Raw genomic sequence first — 15,807 nt, forward strand, 5'->3', positions numbered from 1 at the left:
GGGACTATCTTTGGCCTAAACAAGCAATTATATCAGACGGAATTATTTAATTTGGTTGGGTAACAACAGAAATGGCATTAATAGCCACACTGTTGGGAGACACGTCATACCAAGATGGCGGAATGTTTAGCCCATTCTCTCTACTCGAGAATAAGAATGGCAGAAAGCTAATAGCTCTGAGCAGATCACATGATTGCGTGATGCGAATGGTCGCAAATCAGCGCGCACTTGAATTATAAATAGTGCGAGATAGCGAACACACGTATGATAAACAGCCTGAAAAAGCGCAAAGAGAGCGGAACGTGTGGCAATTTGCACCCGGTGGGGTGAATTTCATGTTTTTTAACCTGGTCTGCAGCTAAACTGATGTAAGAATAACTGTTTATGTTTGATGCTCGTATGATTATAGATTGAATAAATATACGTTTTCACAAAGTTGTGGTCGAGTGTGCTGGGGCAATTTTGTACTATCAGACCCTGCAGTCATTGAGAAAGGTTGATAGGAGTAGATAGTAGAATATATCTTTGATATGTTATAAACCTAGCCAAGCTTTAGCCCATTAGCACCAGCTATTTTAAGAGGTTGAGCGCAGTGATTTTGGCGAATCAGAGTTTTGAAAATATATATATATATATATATATATATATATATATATATGTGTATATATATATATATAATGAGACGGAGAATGTGGAGTGCCTCACTAACTGCGCTCCCAACCTGTGTTCGTATAAGCAAGGTGTGTCATAGTAAGTATATGGTCACAGTAAGTAATATTGAGTGTAAACTTTTAACAACCATTAGTATTCCCAGATTGATGAAAATACAGTATCATTAAATTGGAAGATGCTTCCAAATGAGGCTAGTCAAAATATACTTGAACAATTTTAAAACATACCAACAAATTATGCTTAGGGTCCCATGAATTTAATCAACAAAAAAACACAACGCCAACACATATTTCAACCCTAACTGGGCCGTCCTTAGGGCGTAAAAAAGTGTTTGCTAACAACAGAATTGACAATTCAAACATGTGAAAACACAAAAAGCAACCACATAATTATTGATAATGGTTACAGTAACAATATAATTCCAATCACAATTAAAAATAAAAGATAAAGACAAGGTAGGGGAAGAAAAGAAAAAACAAAGGACATGGTCTGCACGAAAAAGCACTCGTTATGAGCAATATTTTATAAGTAACGTTATGCTTCTGTCAAAAAATGGTGAGTGAATATGTCTACATCACAAAGAGAGAAAACAGTCCATGCGGGAGGGATACCTGATATATAGAGCACGTGGTGTAGTCTGCCAAATTATTGGTCCAGATGGGGGGGTTTGGTCATATAATCTCTAGATGGCTTCCATGTGATTAATCGCATCTTTGAAGACAGACACAGCCTACGCTTAAAATAAGGAATCAGGCGTACCGATTTCCATTGCAAAAATAGAGATACAGAGCTAAAATTATTTTTTTCTCTCCTCTTTTTTCCATTGGAGGGGGTTTGTCATAATTGTAAAAGTGACGTTTTGGTGAAGCAATATTGATGAATCAAGCTGTTTCTGTACTGTGAAGGCCTCATGTAGCAAGACACAGACAACAGATTCAAGATTCAAACAAGCTCACTTTATTTAACTTAAATGTCAGGATGGAACTTTTGCCCTAAGCGAAGGTGGGATTTCCCTCCCTAAAGAAACTAAGGACAGTCTGAGTCAAAGAGTTCAACTTAAGTCTGTCTGTGTCCAAACCCTACCCTTGCCCTCACAATTAAAGCTAGACAATGTGTAGGGATGTCTTCAATAAAAGGAATAGTGTACCAACCAAAGTTCTGAGCTTCTTACAGCTCCTGACTTACTTTCCAGCTTCAAAACAGTTCTACAAACCTCTCAGGGTTTTCTTTCCCCAAGTTCAAGATAGAAAGTTCAAACAAAACAATTCTCAAAGGATTGGGATCCTCCCCAACCCTCTGCCAAGGGTAGTTTTGCTGGTTCACCAATGCAAGGTTTACAATCTTGATTCGTCCTTTCATTTGCTTTCCATGAATAGCCCACAGTATAGGTGCAGTTGATGGACCACACAGTCCACCCATCACAGGACACGCAACCGATAAAACTTTCTTGGCTGTTTTTCTTTAGTACTGCTGTCATGCAGGTGTTTCCTCGGTCTAGGCGCAGTTAACAGACCACACGGTCCACCCATCAAAGGTCACATAACCGATACCCCTTTTCATCAGCTTTTGCAACAATTATCCACTGCTTTCCCTTAACAGTGAAAAGTACCTTTATTGTGGTTAGCTTGCTCACCATTTACTTGGTTATGCTGTTGATGTTTGCTTGCTTCTCTTCTCACACCCTTCTTGGGATTTTACTTGCTTTGCCAACACTTTTTTGGTATTTGCCACCTGCACCACGTTGCTTTTGTTCCATTCAAAACATTATTTTCGGTTGCTTTATCTCTGTGCGGCATTCAGAAATGCTTACCCAATCATATTTTCATGTTGCTTCAATTCTGTACGGTATTCAATAATGCTTTCAGTTTGTTCGGTATTCAAAAGAGTGCATTTTTAACTCACACACGTTACTTGCTCACTTTGCTATTCCCTTATTTAACTCAAGGTTGTCTCTTGCACTTATGCTTCATTTGCATCTGGGTCTCTCAGGGCATATCAGCAGTCTCTCTGTATGTTCCCTTCATATACTACACTCTTAACTCTGCCCCTTCTAGACCACCCGTTTCCCCCACTGGTGTCTAGCAGTCTCACCGGTCATTTCATCGTTCCTTTATTGCCACGGGACCCTCCTCTTTATGTGGGTTCTGCTGCTTGTTCACTTGGTTGATCCAGCTGCCTTTCCCACCTGTTACATGACTTTGCGCATACTTGCCAGCCTTCTCTCCGCGGGTGGAGCAGCACTCTCTCTGGGCAGGTGAGTGGCCCGACCTTCCAAAGCAGTTGCTTTGCTTCCTGCCCCTTCTGCTCTCGCCTTCCGTCTTGCTGCCTCTCTCTGCTCTGCCTCACCAAGTGTCACAGCATCCAGGTTGCACTCCGGTTCCCTTCATGCAGCTTGCCACAACTCCTGCTTCCCACAAGCTGGTTTCTCCATAGGTGGATCAGGTTTCTCCCTCTCTCGAACTGCCTGTGCTCTGATATGCATGAGGATTGTCAAGTGACCTCAGTCATGTAGTCCAATTGGCTGACTATAGTTAAAGAGACATGCCTGATCTTTATAATACTCAGCAGGCCTCTTCCTCGTCTCAGTACTAAAGGGGTGAAATGACCTACTAGTGTTAATCACTCTTAGTTGCCTCTTCCTCGACCCAGTACCATAGTGTGTTAAATAATGGAACATGTGGGGAAATGTGTTACAATAGCCCATAAAGACTGGGGGAAGTTAGGTTGGTCTTCATAAAGGAAAGTGGGATACCATGTCCCGCCTGTGGATATCCTCTCCCCAATCCCCAAGAACCCTTCATCCAAGTGATCCTCCCTTGCTTCTCCGCCCCTAGGGTCAGGATCCAAAAGCGATGGCCTTTCCCTGGCCACATGAGAAAAGGAGCCAAGGGGAGTAGGTGAGAGGATCCCCTCAGGTTTCTCACAGTTCACACTCATGCCGTTTATCAAAATTTCAATAAAAAGACAATTTAGGGTGGAACAAAACAAAGGTTATTTGAATCATGTTTGTTCTCAGTACAGGGGCTCCCACACTTTTGTAAATATATGTATGCATGTTAGGGTTTAGGGTTGAGGGTGGGGAAGGCATGAGGGGAAACACCCAGGGGAAAAGGAAAGTCGAACAAGGTCACGCAAAATAATCCGGCTAAATGTAATTACCAACTTTAGGTTGTTGTAACCACATAGTACACTTTATAACATGAGCCTGCTTTACAATACAGTATGACCGAACATGCAGTGCACATTCATTGGGTGTACATACAAGGGTTATATAGTGTGTGGTAATATATTTTTATTAATTTATCTGAAAGCTGCTTTCCCTTTTGCTTCTATGAGAGTGTAGGTCAGTTCCATGTCTCCCTAGGGTCGGGCTGAGACAAAAAGTAGGCCCAGGCACAAGTAAAAACAGTGGCCCACAATTGCAAGCAATTTCCCATTACTTTTGACAAAAAAACTCTGTAATGGGTACCTAGACGAATAGTTTTGATAACATGAACAGCAGATTGTGGATGTCAGTGCATTTAGGGCCAATAAATTTTGTCAAAAATACCAACTGTGCAGTGTATGTAACACATTGTCCAACAAAAGTGGTACACACAAATCAGAGGGGGTAGCCCTTTGAGCATAGGTCTTTCTGATGAAATCCTTGCCATGTATGTGTGGTTGTTTACCATTGTTGCTGGTTGCTGTTTGAAGTCTGTCCCTTGCGTGCGCTTGTGTCATGCATGCTTGACTGCTCTCTGTTGCTTTCATTAACCTCTGTTGTGCAGCATAATTCACTGGTTTGCCTTCTCTTTCTCCGGGTTGTCTAAAAATAGCAGGGTTGCTTACAAGACGTTGCCTTGCTTTTGAATCTGAGCATATTTCAAATTTCAGTCAATATATCTTTGGAAGATAATTTTGGAGGGCCGAATTCTCAGACTATTTTATAGCATTGGCCAGTGGGAAAGTGACAGTTAACTGTAAGTGAAGCCAAAGCATGCACAAGTGACAAGCTGACGAGCCGCATCCTCCCATATTAGCGTCTCTGTGACGGCCACGTGCAGTGAAAGATTCGCTTAGAAAAGGTCTTTGCATAATTTTCCTTCTTAAGCTCTCCCTCTGCATCTTCGATTGCACTTGAAAAAAACATTCTAAAGGCGTGTTGCTGTGGAAACTACATGACCTATCTGTTTTCGAATTGGAGGGTATTCGGTCTCCTTTCACAGAGGATCATGCAATTAGTCTGCTCACGGGAAAGAACACCCATGGAGAAAAATCAAATCCTGCTTAAATCTGTAGTGAAAAGGAAAATTCTTAAGGTGCTGCATTTGGGAACTAGCAAATGCCTCTCCCTTAGAGGTTACAAGTCCCTTTAGCGTTTGAAGTCTTGCTAGATTAGACGTTGCTGTAAAGATTATGGTTGCCGTGCTTCACTGTACCTACAAATGTTTTTTCCAAACTTACACTGCTGCTTTTCCTGAAATGTGTGAAACGTTTTTAATTGCCGCACATTATTATATTATGGAGTGGAGGTTGGTTTTAAAATCGTTGTGTAATTTCGAAAGAAAGAACAATATGTATATCTGGAACAATAATAATTGTCATGATACAGATCTAACGAATGCTTCTTGTAGGGTTCATTTTTATGCTCTTTTCTATTTGTAGAAAAGACTTGTCAGAGTCGCAGAAAAACAGCGAGGACCTGCGAGGGAAGCTGAAGCAGCACGAGGCTCTTCTAGCAGCAAGCAGTGCTAACCGAGCAGGAGGCCTGTGTTTGAAATGTGCCCAGCATGAAGCTGTTCTGGCACAGACCCACACCAACGTCCACATGCAAACCATTGAAAGACTGACGAAGTAAGTACATCGCAGCTTCGTGTGCTTTTATCGAATGTATTGGAGAACACGCAAACGTGTCAGACATGTGACTGATTAATCCAGAAAGGATAGCGTTGGAGTGCAACAAACCTAGACTTGGCCACTCCCAAAAAACAACGTTGTTAATATATTATATACAAGAGATTGCAAAAAAAGATTTGAAGAGAAGTAGCGAAGGGTAACTGCTGATGTCGGGAATCTCACAGCAAGCGAGAGTGCAAGAGATGCCACTGGGCACAAGAATCAGTTCCACAGTGGCCTGTAACTCTTAACTTCCAAATGAGATGTGAGCAAAGAAAAAAATTAAATAATTCACAGGCAGAGCCAGGCAGAGGATTTGCAGAGCCCTGTGCGAAAAAGGATTTGCACGCCCCACCAAATTTTCATATGTAGTGACATAGTAAATGACATCACAAAATGAGACCTTGATACTGTAGGGGTTCATGGAAAGTTATGTTAAATGAAGCTGCCTAGAGTAGGTCAAGAGATACACTCTGATTTACAGTATATATGAACGGTTAGTGTTAATGTTAGGTAGGGGCAATATAATAAGTGAGGCTTTCTGGTGTAGTGGACTGTGCTGAGTTGCCGTCTGGCAAGGGTGTGAAAGACCTGGCCTTTTTAATTAAATAATAAATGATGCAGGTAATACCATCTCTGAAATGGTAATCTGTTTTGGTCGATTCCCCTTTTAATAAGTTCTATTCCCAAAGCATCGTGTGTATCTGTGTCCTGCTGCATCACAGTGGCGTGTCCAGACGGTTTTGACTGGGTTGGACCCAAAAGGGGCACTGACTTATGCAGGGGTGGCATGCAGTACGAGTGAACCCACACATAAGGATCAAAGTTTAGGATAATGGTGTGGGACCTGGGGTGGCCAATCAGATTCCAGGGGTAGCACGTGCCACCCCTAGGCCACTCCATGGACACACCGCTATAGCATCAGTATCCTACCAGTGGCACAGAGCAGGTTCAGAGGTCACAGCTGCCTATTTGACAGCTGGAATGACAGCCAAGTATCTGCAGCACAGGGCTGCATTTAAGATATGCACCCCGGTACCAAAACTTTGATGATCATTAGACTGGGTACACTCTAAATATAAGTTATGCCTGAGATAAGGGATTGCATGACATTACTTATGATCATTAAAGCCACATCCAATTTGATATCACACATGTGACCGCTCTTGTGAGCCAAACCCAGCTGTGGAAGGTTTGCTGGCCAGGCAGGCTGAGCCTGTCGGATGACAGGACAGGAACCTGAATGGCCATGCCTCTTTTTTTATATCCTTGTGAGGGTTGGTAACACCTTCCACCAGGGACAACCGCACAACAGGCAGCAGCCCTGGGCCAAGTCATTAAAGGAGCACACCCATTCAAAGGGAGTAGCCTCACGCCAGGGTGCTGCATTTCTAAAGGCTGTGCCTAGTGAGAAGGGAATGGGGCGAGGTTAGAATAGACAGGTGAACTCTGTAGACTTCCACCATCTTGTTTCTCTCTTCTTCTGTCTATCACCTTCCTATCCCTTTCACTTCCTCTGGAGCAAAGCACTTTGGGTGTGATGTCAGAAGGGCAAAGTCCCCTTCTTTCATGAACAGGGATTGAACCACTAAGGTAGTCTAGTTTTAGTCCAATCACCTGCGGACATTCACCATTAAAAGTAGGGGTCCCCCAACACTTCTTTGAATCATCTCTGGAGTCCAATCTTGGAAGAACATTCCACTGCACCCTGCTGAGAGAGCAGTCCTTTCTACCTGGCCCGGTTCCCCTCTTCCTCTGAGTGGTCTGACTTCACCTCTTCTCTCCTGGCGTCCACCGCCAAGCTTCTCCTCCTCTGAGACTTCAAAATTCATCATGACTCCCCTGATGCAACCTCTGGACTCTTCCGCAACCTCTGTGACACTCTTTCCCTCTTCATTTTTTCCTTTGGTACAATGCACTCTGCCGGACACACTTTGGATGCTCTCATCTCTTAAGACATCCCTAGCTCTAACGTTCTCACTGCTCCTTTCTCCTTGTCTGATTATACTCTCCTGTCCTCTCACCTGGACCTTCTGGATCCCCCGACTAATCCCCCGCCTGTACTGTCAGTCTCCTTCTCTGTCATTCGACCTATGAAGTGTGTCAGTTGCTGCTTTTGACACCACTTTATCCATCCCCAAACTCTTCCTCTACCACTCTAAATCAGCCCTTACTAACCGTCAACTCTCCATCTCTAACACTCTCGACATCCTTGCCTCTGTTATGAGGATCTGCAAGAAGCCTTCCTCCAAGCGCAACTCTTTGTATGACTCCACCATGGCCTCTATGAAACACAAGTGCAGAACTACTGGTGTGGAAGTGGCAGGCTTTGAGCACATCCCCTGACAAACTGGCCTGCGCCTGCCCCAAAGGCAATGCTGCAATACTATCCATCTGCTGTAAGAAGAGGGCCTACATCCAAGCCTGTATCTCTGGGGCCACTTACAACACGGCTGAACTTTCCAAAATCTGCAAGGAACTCACCAATCCTACTGCAGTCTCCATTTCCCCTCTGCCTTCCCTGGCCCTCTGCACTGCACAGGCCTCTCACTTCATCATTAAAACTCAGGACATCCTGTCCTCACTCTCCTCTATACCACTCTCATCTCCCTCATGCGCTCTCAGGCCTCCCTTGGCCCCCCTCCTCCAATTCCCTCCTACTCTCCTCTTTCTCTCCGATATAACCTGATGAGGTTAGTAGACAAGTTTGCTCTATGAAAGTCTCATCCAAACAGGTGCTCCCCTGCTCCTCTACAACTATAAAGGACAACATTGTCTCCCTTGCTCCAGCCTTGGCTGATTTCTGCAATCACTCCTTTGCCACTGAATTCTTCCCCTCAGTCCTCAAGCACTACCTTATGGACCCTCTCCTCAAAAAGCCGTCTGCTGACCCTTCCTGTCCGGCTAACTACCGCCCTATCCTCATTTCCCCCCTTGTGGGCAAACTCTTGGAGAAGCTGGCCATCTCCCAGTTTATCCACAACACTGCATCTGTTGGTTGTCTCCACAACCACTAGTCTGGCCTCAGAGCTGCCAGAGGCACAGAAACTGCACTCCTGAACACCCGGGAAGACTTGCTTTCTAATTTCTATTCCAACTATCCTTCTGTTCTCATCCTTCTTGACCTTTTGATAGGCTAATCATGCCACCCTTATAAATCGGCTCTGTGATACCCTTGGCATCATGGACCTGGCTCTGGACTGGTTGACGTCCTTCCTCGCTGACCAACCTTCCCAGGTTCAACTGAGCTCTTTTCTCTCTTCCATCTCACTTTCCACCTGCAGTGTCCCTCAGGGCTCTATCCTCTCGCCTACGCTTTTCAACATCTACCCGGCCCCTCTAGCCCATTTGATCTCCACCTTCTCTCCTAACTTCCAGTGTTATGCAGATGACACACATCTCTCCTTCAAGCTTCCCTCCTCTGCCTCCCCCTCTTCCCCTCTTATACCTGACTGCCTGTTTGCAATTCAGGCATGGTGCACTGCTAAAGATTTCTGCCTTTATGCCAGTAAGACAGAGATTCTTCTCAATGGGACCTCTGCTCCCTCCTTTCCAACTCTCTGGCTGACCTCCATGGGCCCCCTCCCCTGCTTCTCCTGTGAGGCAAAAAACCTTGGTGTCATACTCGCCTTCTCTCTCTCTCTCTCTCTCGCTCTTTCTCTCTCTCTCCCTCTCCCTCTCTCTCTCTCTCTCTCTCTCTCTCTCTCTCTCTCTCTCTCCTTCTCTCTCTCTCCTTCTCTCTCTTTCTCTCTCTCTCTCCCTCCTTCTCTACTCACATCACAGACCTTGCCAAGAAGGCCCACTTCCAGCTGCGCCTCCTCAGAGGCATCCTCCCTTTCCTCACCTTCCCCCAGAAACTCAAGGTCTCCGGAGCTCTGCGCCTCTCCAGTCTGGACTACTGCAACAGCCTCTTCCTCAGTCTCCCTAACTCCTCCTCTTCAACTAATCCAGAAATAGACTGTGAGACTTATCCATGGCTTCAAGCCAAGGGACCGCATCTCTCTAGCCCTAAAATCTCTACACTGGCTTCCGGTTGCTGCGAGGATCAAGTTAGAGACCCTAAGCATTATCCACAAAGCTTTCTGGGGTCTGGGGCCCAGCTACATCCAAATCTCTCTATCTAAATACCTTCCTGCTAGAGCCCTTCGGTCTTCTAGCTCCACCTCTTTGCAGATCAGACGCTTCTCCAAGCAGAGAGTGGGGGTTTGATCTCTCTCCTCTGCAAGCGCCTTGCTCTGCAATGGCCTCCCTTCCTCTCTGACTTGAGCCAGATCTCCTTTAGTTCCAGAAGCTTCTCAAGACCTTCCTTTTTGAAGGGATTGTGTCCTCCGACGTATTCCTTATCTTTTATTTATTTATTTTTTTATTGTAATTTGTAGTTTAGTTTACAAAAAACAAACTTTTTATTACACAGTTACATTTGTCCTTTATCCATTATTTAGCAGTTGATTACTTGATGGACCAAATCAGATCTTCATCAGTTTTCTGGCAGTATAGAGTCCATATAATTTATCACTGCACAAGTCAACCGTGTATTTGTTCCTGAGATTAGATAGCTCCACCACTCTTCTAAATTGTTGTTTAATGGGGCATACTTAGCAAGATATAATGCCCTTTTAACTTTAGTGACTGGGCATTCGATTATCAAGTGTCTAGCCGATTCCACTGCATTGTTCAGTATCTGCATTGATCATCAGTAGTATCAGAATCACGCCTCATCATTAAAACTGCTTTGGTCTTATAGAGATTGAAACGCAGCCTCATGAATTGATTGCGGTGATGACGCGAGGGAAATTTACATAAGTATTTGGGAGTTTCGTCCAGGCCATGTGATGAAGTTCCCAGATCTTGAATGGATGTTAGCCTTTGTCGTTTGTTGATGTTCTGAATCCAGTTCCAACGTCTCAGCTTTATTTTGGCTCTTTGTGGCATTTGTATAACAAGCTCCTCCGTCAGGTCTGCAGCTCTCATTGGCACAAGGAGTTTTTGTTCCCATATGCTTAATAAATCGGTTGTGTTGTCACCCAGATTTTTTTGCAGAATTTCGTAGGGGCCCGCTACTGGTGTCATTTTCATTTTCCGCCATGCAGAAATGGACTTCCACATCACTGTGCCATATAAAGAATCTATGCCCAGCTCATAGCGGATCACTGATATTGAAAGATTCTGAGGTAGGCGTAGCACTTTTCGCCACAATTTACCTTCTAATTTACACCAGATGTCTGCTGGTATGTTCCATCTGCCTTCACTACAGAATGTTATGGCGGGAACAACTTTTTGTAAGTAAAAGGAAAGTAATGGTTTTAAGGTAAATTTTCCATGTGCTATATGCAGTTTCAGTCCTTGTGAAGCGAACATTGTTATTTGCATTATCAGCTCTTGGGTCCAATTCCGTTCACATATTGATGTGTTGAACTGCACTCCTAAGTAGCGTATAAAGTTTGTGGCGTCTAATTTTTCATTATTTAAATACCAACTGAAGTTTTTTTTGCTTTGTGGGCGTCCATTAGTGATTGGCATGATCTTTGATTTCTTTGTATTTATTAATAGGTCATTATTATTACAGTACATTTGTAGTACATTTAACAATCGTTGCAGACCTATTTGTGTGGTGTCCATTAAAACAATATCGTCGGCATATGTGACCCAGGACACATGCTGATTGTTTATCTTTGGGGGGAATGTCCTTGGTTCTCTTAATGTGATTGGTAGGTCTGATATAAAGAGTTTAAACAATAGGGCTGCCAATGGGTAGCCTTGTTTGACTCCCCTCTTTGTAAAGATTACATCAGATAGATCACCTTTTGTATTCAATCTTACACGGAAGGATGTCTTGGAGTATAATGCCATTATGGGTTGCAATATTTCCGGAGGGCATGCCCATGCTTGTAATTTCTCCCATAATTTCTGACGATTTATCGTGTCGAAGGCTTGTTTCAAGTCTATAAAGGCAAGGAATACTTTGTTGCCCTTCCTTATAGATTCCAGTTTTATGATGTTAAGAATAATCAAGTTTACTTTGACACCGACCCCCTTTGTAAAGCCTGTTTGTCGTTTATCGATTATCTTTGCTTGCTCGGCCCAAAGCACTAACTTCTTCTGAAGGAACGCTGCAAACACTTTTCCTATTGTATCGATAAGCGTAATAGGCAAGTAGTTCGTCGGATCATTGCGGTCGCCCTTTTTAAAAATGGGCACTACTATTGCCATACCCCAGGACTCCGGTAGGGTCTTACTAGCTGCGATCCTCTCAAACAAGGTGGCGATGAACTTTGCCCATAGAAGACTGTTTGCTTTCAGCATTATATTGGAAATGCCATCCGGGCCGGCTGATCTAGAGTTGTTTAATTTTAGGATGGCACAATTTATATCTTCCGTTGTTTCGACAATGAGCCAATTGCAATTTTCTTCGGTGTCAGATGTTGGGCGAGGTATACTCTGTATGTCGAAGACATTTGTATAGTAGGATACCCATGTTGCATCATTTACCCCATTTGCCATGTCGTATGCTGCTTTTACTGTACCAGTGTTGATTATTTCCCATAGCAATCTTGTATCTTTCCGCATGATAAGCTGTAACATTGTTTCAGCTTGTTCCTGGTCCCGCCTGTTATTAAAGGCTTTTAGCCAGTTTCTATATTGAAGCCACCGTTTTTTCAATTGGATTGCACTTTCGTTCCCTTTATCTTTTTTTATCTTGGCTAGATCACTCTGCAATTGTTTCCTTGCTTTATCAAGAGTTGCACTGAAGGGATGTCTATTAGATATTTGATGTATTTTCTGATTCATTGTTTTCACTCTGAACTGCATCAACAGCGGGCTATAGTTGATACTTGGAGCCAAAGTAATAGTTGTCACGTATTTTTCAGTGAATGTATTTAGTTGTTTCGTGTTAATCCTCAACCTGGATCCTGAATGGTTTGTTGTTATATGTCCCAAATAATAGACTGCAGAGGTAGACTTTTCCTTCTCTTGCCAGGTCATCACTAAGGCATCATGATCGCCGTTTATGGTTTTTGCAGTTGTCAGGTGGGTAATTTTACTTTACTATATTTGTGTTTTTGAGCTGGATCCACAGTGCCATGTGGGAGCAGCTGGAATATCTCAGTTCGTGCATCCTTTTATCATAGTACAATTTCTTATCGTCATCTCATTCTTACAACGTATTCCTCTATCTAATAGTTGAGTGTTTGTTAAATTGTTTGTTTTATTTGATGAACTTTGCTCCTTGATCCACGAGTAGTTTAGGTCACCACATATGATTATTGATGGATCTTTGTAATTGATTAAACATTCATCGATCAGAGTGGTGACACTTTCTAATAAGTTTTCTTCGGAAATCATCGCCGGATTCCAGTATACGTTTATTATTAGCAATTGGCAACCAGTACTCTCGTTAGTCGTGGGAAGTTGTATCGTGGTTGCTTGGGTGAACAAGTTGGGATTTACGGTCTTTATGATGGTCCAATTTAAATTATTTCTAATCATCGTTATTAGCCCAGCGAAAGGTCGACCCAGTTTGTTCTTCCCGGCTGCATTAAACATTATTGTATATCCGTCACTTGCCGGTTTATCTCGGAGCCAAGTTTCTTGTAGGCATATAAGCGTACAGTTTTCTAATTGTGACCATTTCTCATTCAATAAATGGGCGAAACCTCTTGTGTTCCAAGTTGCCAGGCGGTGGGTGACGCTCTTTCCTCGGATAGCATCCTAGTAGTCACCCGTCTTCTGGTCATTAGATTTCCATCGTGAACATAAGGTGCCTGATTGCACTGACACAGGTGAAGCTCTCATCCACTCTCTTAGGTCTTCACGTTTTTGTTTGTTACTTCTTTGCACTGTCTGATTTGTATTCACACTGCTTTGATGGAATGAACCTTTCTCTAGATAATGTACATCGAACCCGAAGAACATCAAGTCCTCTTTGGCACTGAGAAGTTGTTTTGCAATTAGTTCTGATCTTAGATGAAGAGTCACCCAGTGTAATCGTGCCTCTGACATGTATTCCACCACTGCAACGTCATCAGAAGCAATTGTACGTAAGGTGGGTATACTATGTAGAAGCTTGATAATATTCCTACGATTTAAGTTCATATCCTTTTGTTCTTTTAAGATGTTCTCCAATTGGAGTTTCCAGCTATTGGACTTTACGGATTTAACATATTGATCAAGGCTTGTTTTGTTTTGTCCTAAGCCTTTGGCCTTTTGGGCCATTGTCAATTTTGTATTTAGATTTGCCAGTGAAGTCTGTTTGTCATTTGCCCTATTTACATTTTGGCAGTTTACTGTATTTATTATTCTGGTATTCTCCGCTACCTCTTGATTTTTAATAGTTATCTTCTTCTTTTCCACCATTTTTCGTGGTGGATTTTGTAGCTTTTTCCCAGAATTCTTATCAGTCGGTTTAGACATAATATTTTTTTCATTCATTGTGGTGTTTCCATTCATCTTTATTACGTCTTCTTCATCATCTTCGATAGAATAGGTTGAAAGATCGCACAAATCGATCAAAGATTCGATCTCAGCATCTTTTTCTTCACTTTGCTCTTCTCTCCTTCGCTTATTTTGTGGTACAGCCACCATATTCGATTTATTAGCCCTCTTAAGGTTCATTCGAGGTATTTCCCTTTTTTATCATTCGGTTGAACATACTTATGGGCGGAGGGGTTGTGATGTTTCTAATAAATCTTTTTGCCTTGTTAGTTCTTGGTCTCTTTGCTTTTGGTTCCAGTCTCGAGTTAGACGATTTTGTTTTTGCTTTTGTTCCCTGCTGGGTGTTTTGCTTATCTGGTACCATTATCGTTGTTGCTGGGCCTCTGAATATTCCGTAAGACAATTTATTAGTCAAATCTTGCGGGCTTGATCAATGGATCCTTGTGAGTCCTTCATGTTCGCATCAATGATTTCATTGCGCTTTGTTTTCCCGACTTCTCCATCCGATTGGATGTTCTTTTTGTCGAAAGTTGAAGCAGGCTTTATTACTGTCAAATTTGTTTGCATGGAATCAGTTGTCTCTTTTGGAGCTGGAGTAATCATTTGTATTACTTGTGTGGATGACATTATTTCAGAGGCAGAAGCCTGTGTGGCAGCTTGTACGTCGCTGATTTCAATAGTGCAAGGCACTCTGTTAGTATTTTTAGCCTCAGGTGATTTTGACGTTATCTTCCTTTTTAGTCTTATTTACGGCTGCTCTATCTGCCAAAATGGCTGTATCATCCTGCTTTGATGTTATATTGTGTCGCATCCATTTTGTACATTCGTTAACGGCCTGCATCAGATCAGCCTTATCGTTGGATTCTTGTCTGGCAATATCACTTAAGCGTGATTGCCTGCAACGAGAGGCATCAGCTTCATAGTCTAATCTCTGAGTAATGTTTTGCACTAACATTTCCATAGTGCACATTTTGCTGGTTATTGTGGCCAACAATGAGATCTGATCATTTAGGGAGTCTTTCATCGCTTCATAAAGCTTTATAAATGGTAACATGGCAATAGATGTCGCAGCTAAAACATTATTATGTAGCACGGCAGCTGTAGAAAGATGGGCTTTATTCTTTGGGTCCATGTCTGCATCATTATTATATATGATCGAGGCATTAGAAGATTGTATGCCCACTTTGGGACTGTCGATTGTTTTCAGACCTGGAGTTGTTTTCCTTTTTTCTTCGTTGATAGGGTTGCCTCCAACAGATATTTTCCTTTGCGGGGTGCTTGTTTTTGAAAGTGAAGAATTCATGTTCGATCTGTTATCAGTATTAGTCTTGGAAGCCTTACCATATTTAAGGATAAAGCTCTCTTCGAGTCTCTCCCGCATCGTGAGGAAGTCTGCCTTTAATCTTTCTGTTATGCACGCTTCTCGTGCTGCTAACTCAAATGCGGACGGTTCTTTGTTTTTTAGATGTATGTTTGATGAGGCTGCGAGGTTTCCGGGGCCAGTTCCAGCTTTTTTTAACAATTCATTGTTTGTATTCATCTTTGCGAGTTTATTTGCGGGTGAATCTGTTTCTTGCTTCTTCGGAGAATGGCTGTTTATTAGATCTTGAATCCATTTCCCGCTCAACGTTACTTCTCAGGGCAACGTTCCATTCGCTCGTTGTTCCTGCGGTGCTAACTACACGCCTCCTCTTGACCTGACAAGGCGGGAGGTCGTCAACCAAGGTGTCGTTTGGACGACAAGAAACAGAATCAACTGCATTGGCGTGCATCGTGATAACATCTTCACTCTCTGTTCGCAATGCCAGCAGTTCGGAGTCCGTT

General features: G+C 42.9%; 1 protein-coding gene across 7 annotated transcripts in view; it reads left to right on the forward strand.

The window, feature by feature from the left end:
• Positions 1-15,807, forward strand: part of SDCCAG8 (SHH signaling and ciliogenesis regulator SDCCAG8) — a 2,836,880-nt gene that overhangs the window by 509,341 nt on the left and 2,311,732 nt on the right. For all 7 annotated transcript variants that reach the window (XM_069607960.1, XM_069607958.1, XM_069607955.1 and 4 more), the window contains one exon: positions 5,320-5,508. In XM_069607960.1, the coding sequence (XP_069464061.1) occupies positions 5,320-5,508 (189 nt within the window). The remainder of the gene's footprint in view (positions 1-5,319; positions 5,509-15,807) is intronic.

The sequence above is a fragment of the Ambystoma mexicanum genome, chromosome 4q, assembly GCF_040938575.1.
Source record: "Ambystoma mexicanum isolate Mex_15411 chromosome 4q, UKY_AmexF1_1, whole genome shotgun sequence".
Lineage (NCBI taxonomy): Eukaryota > Metazoa > Chordata > Amphibia > Caudata > Ambystomatidae > Ambystoma > Ambystoma mexicanum.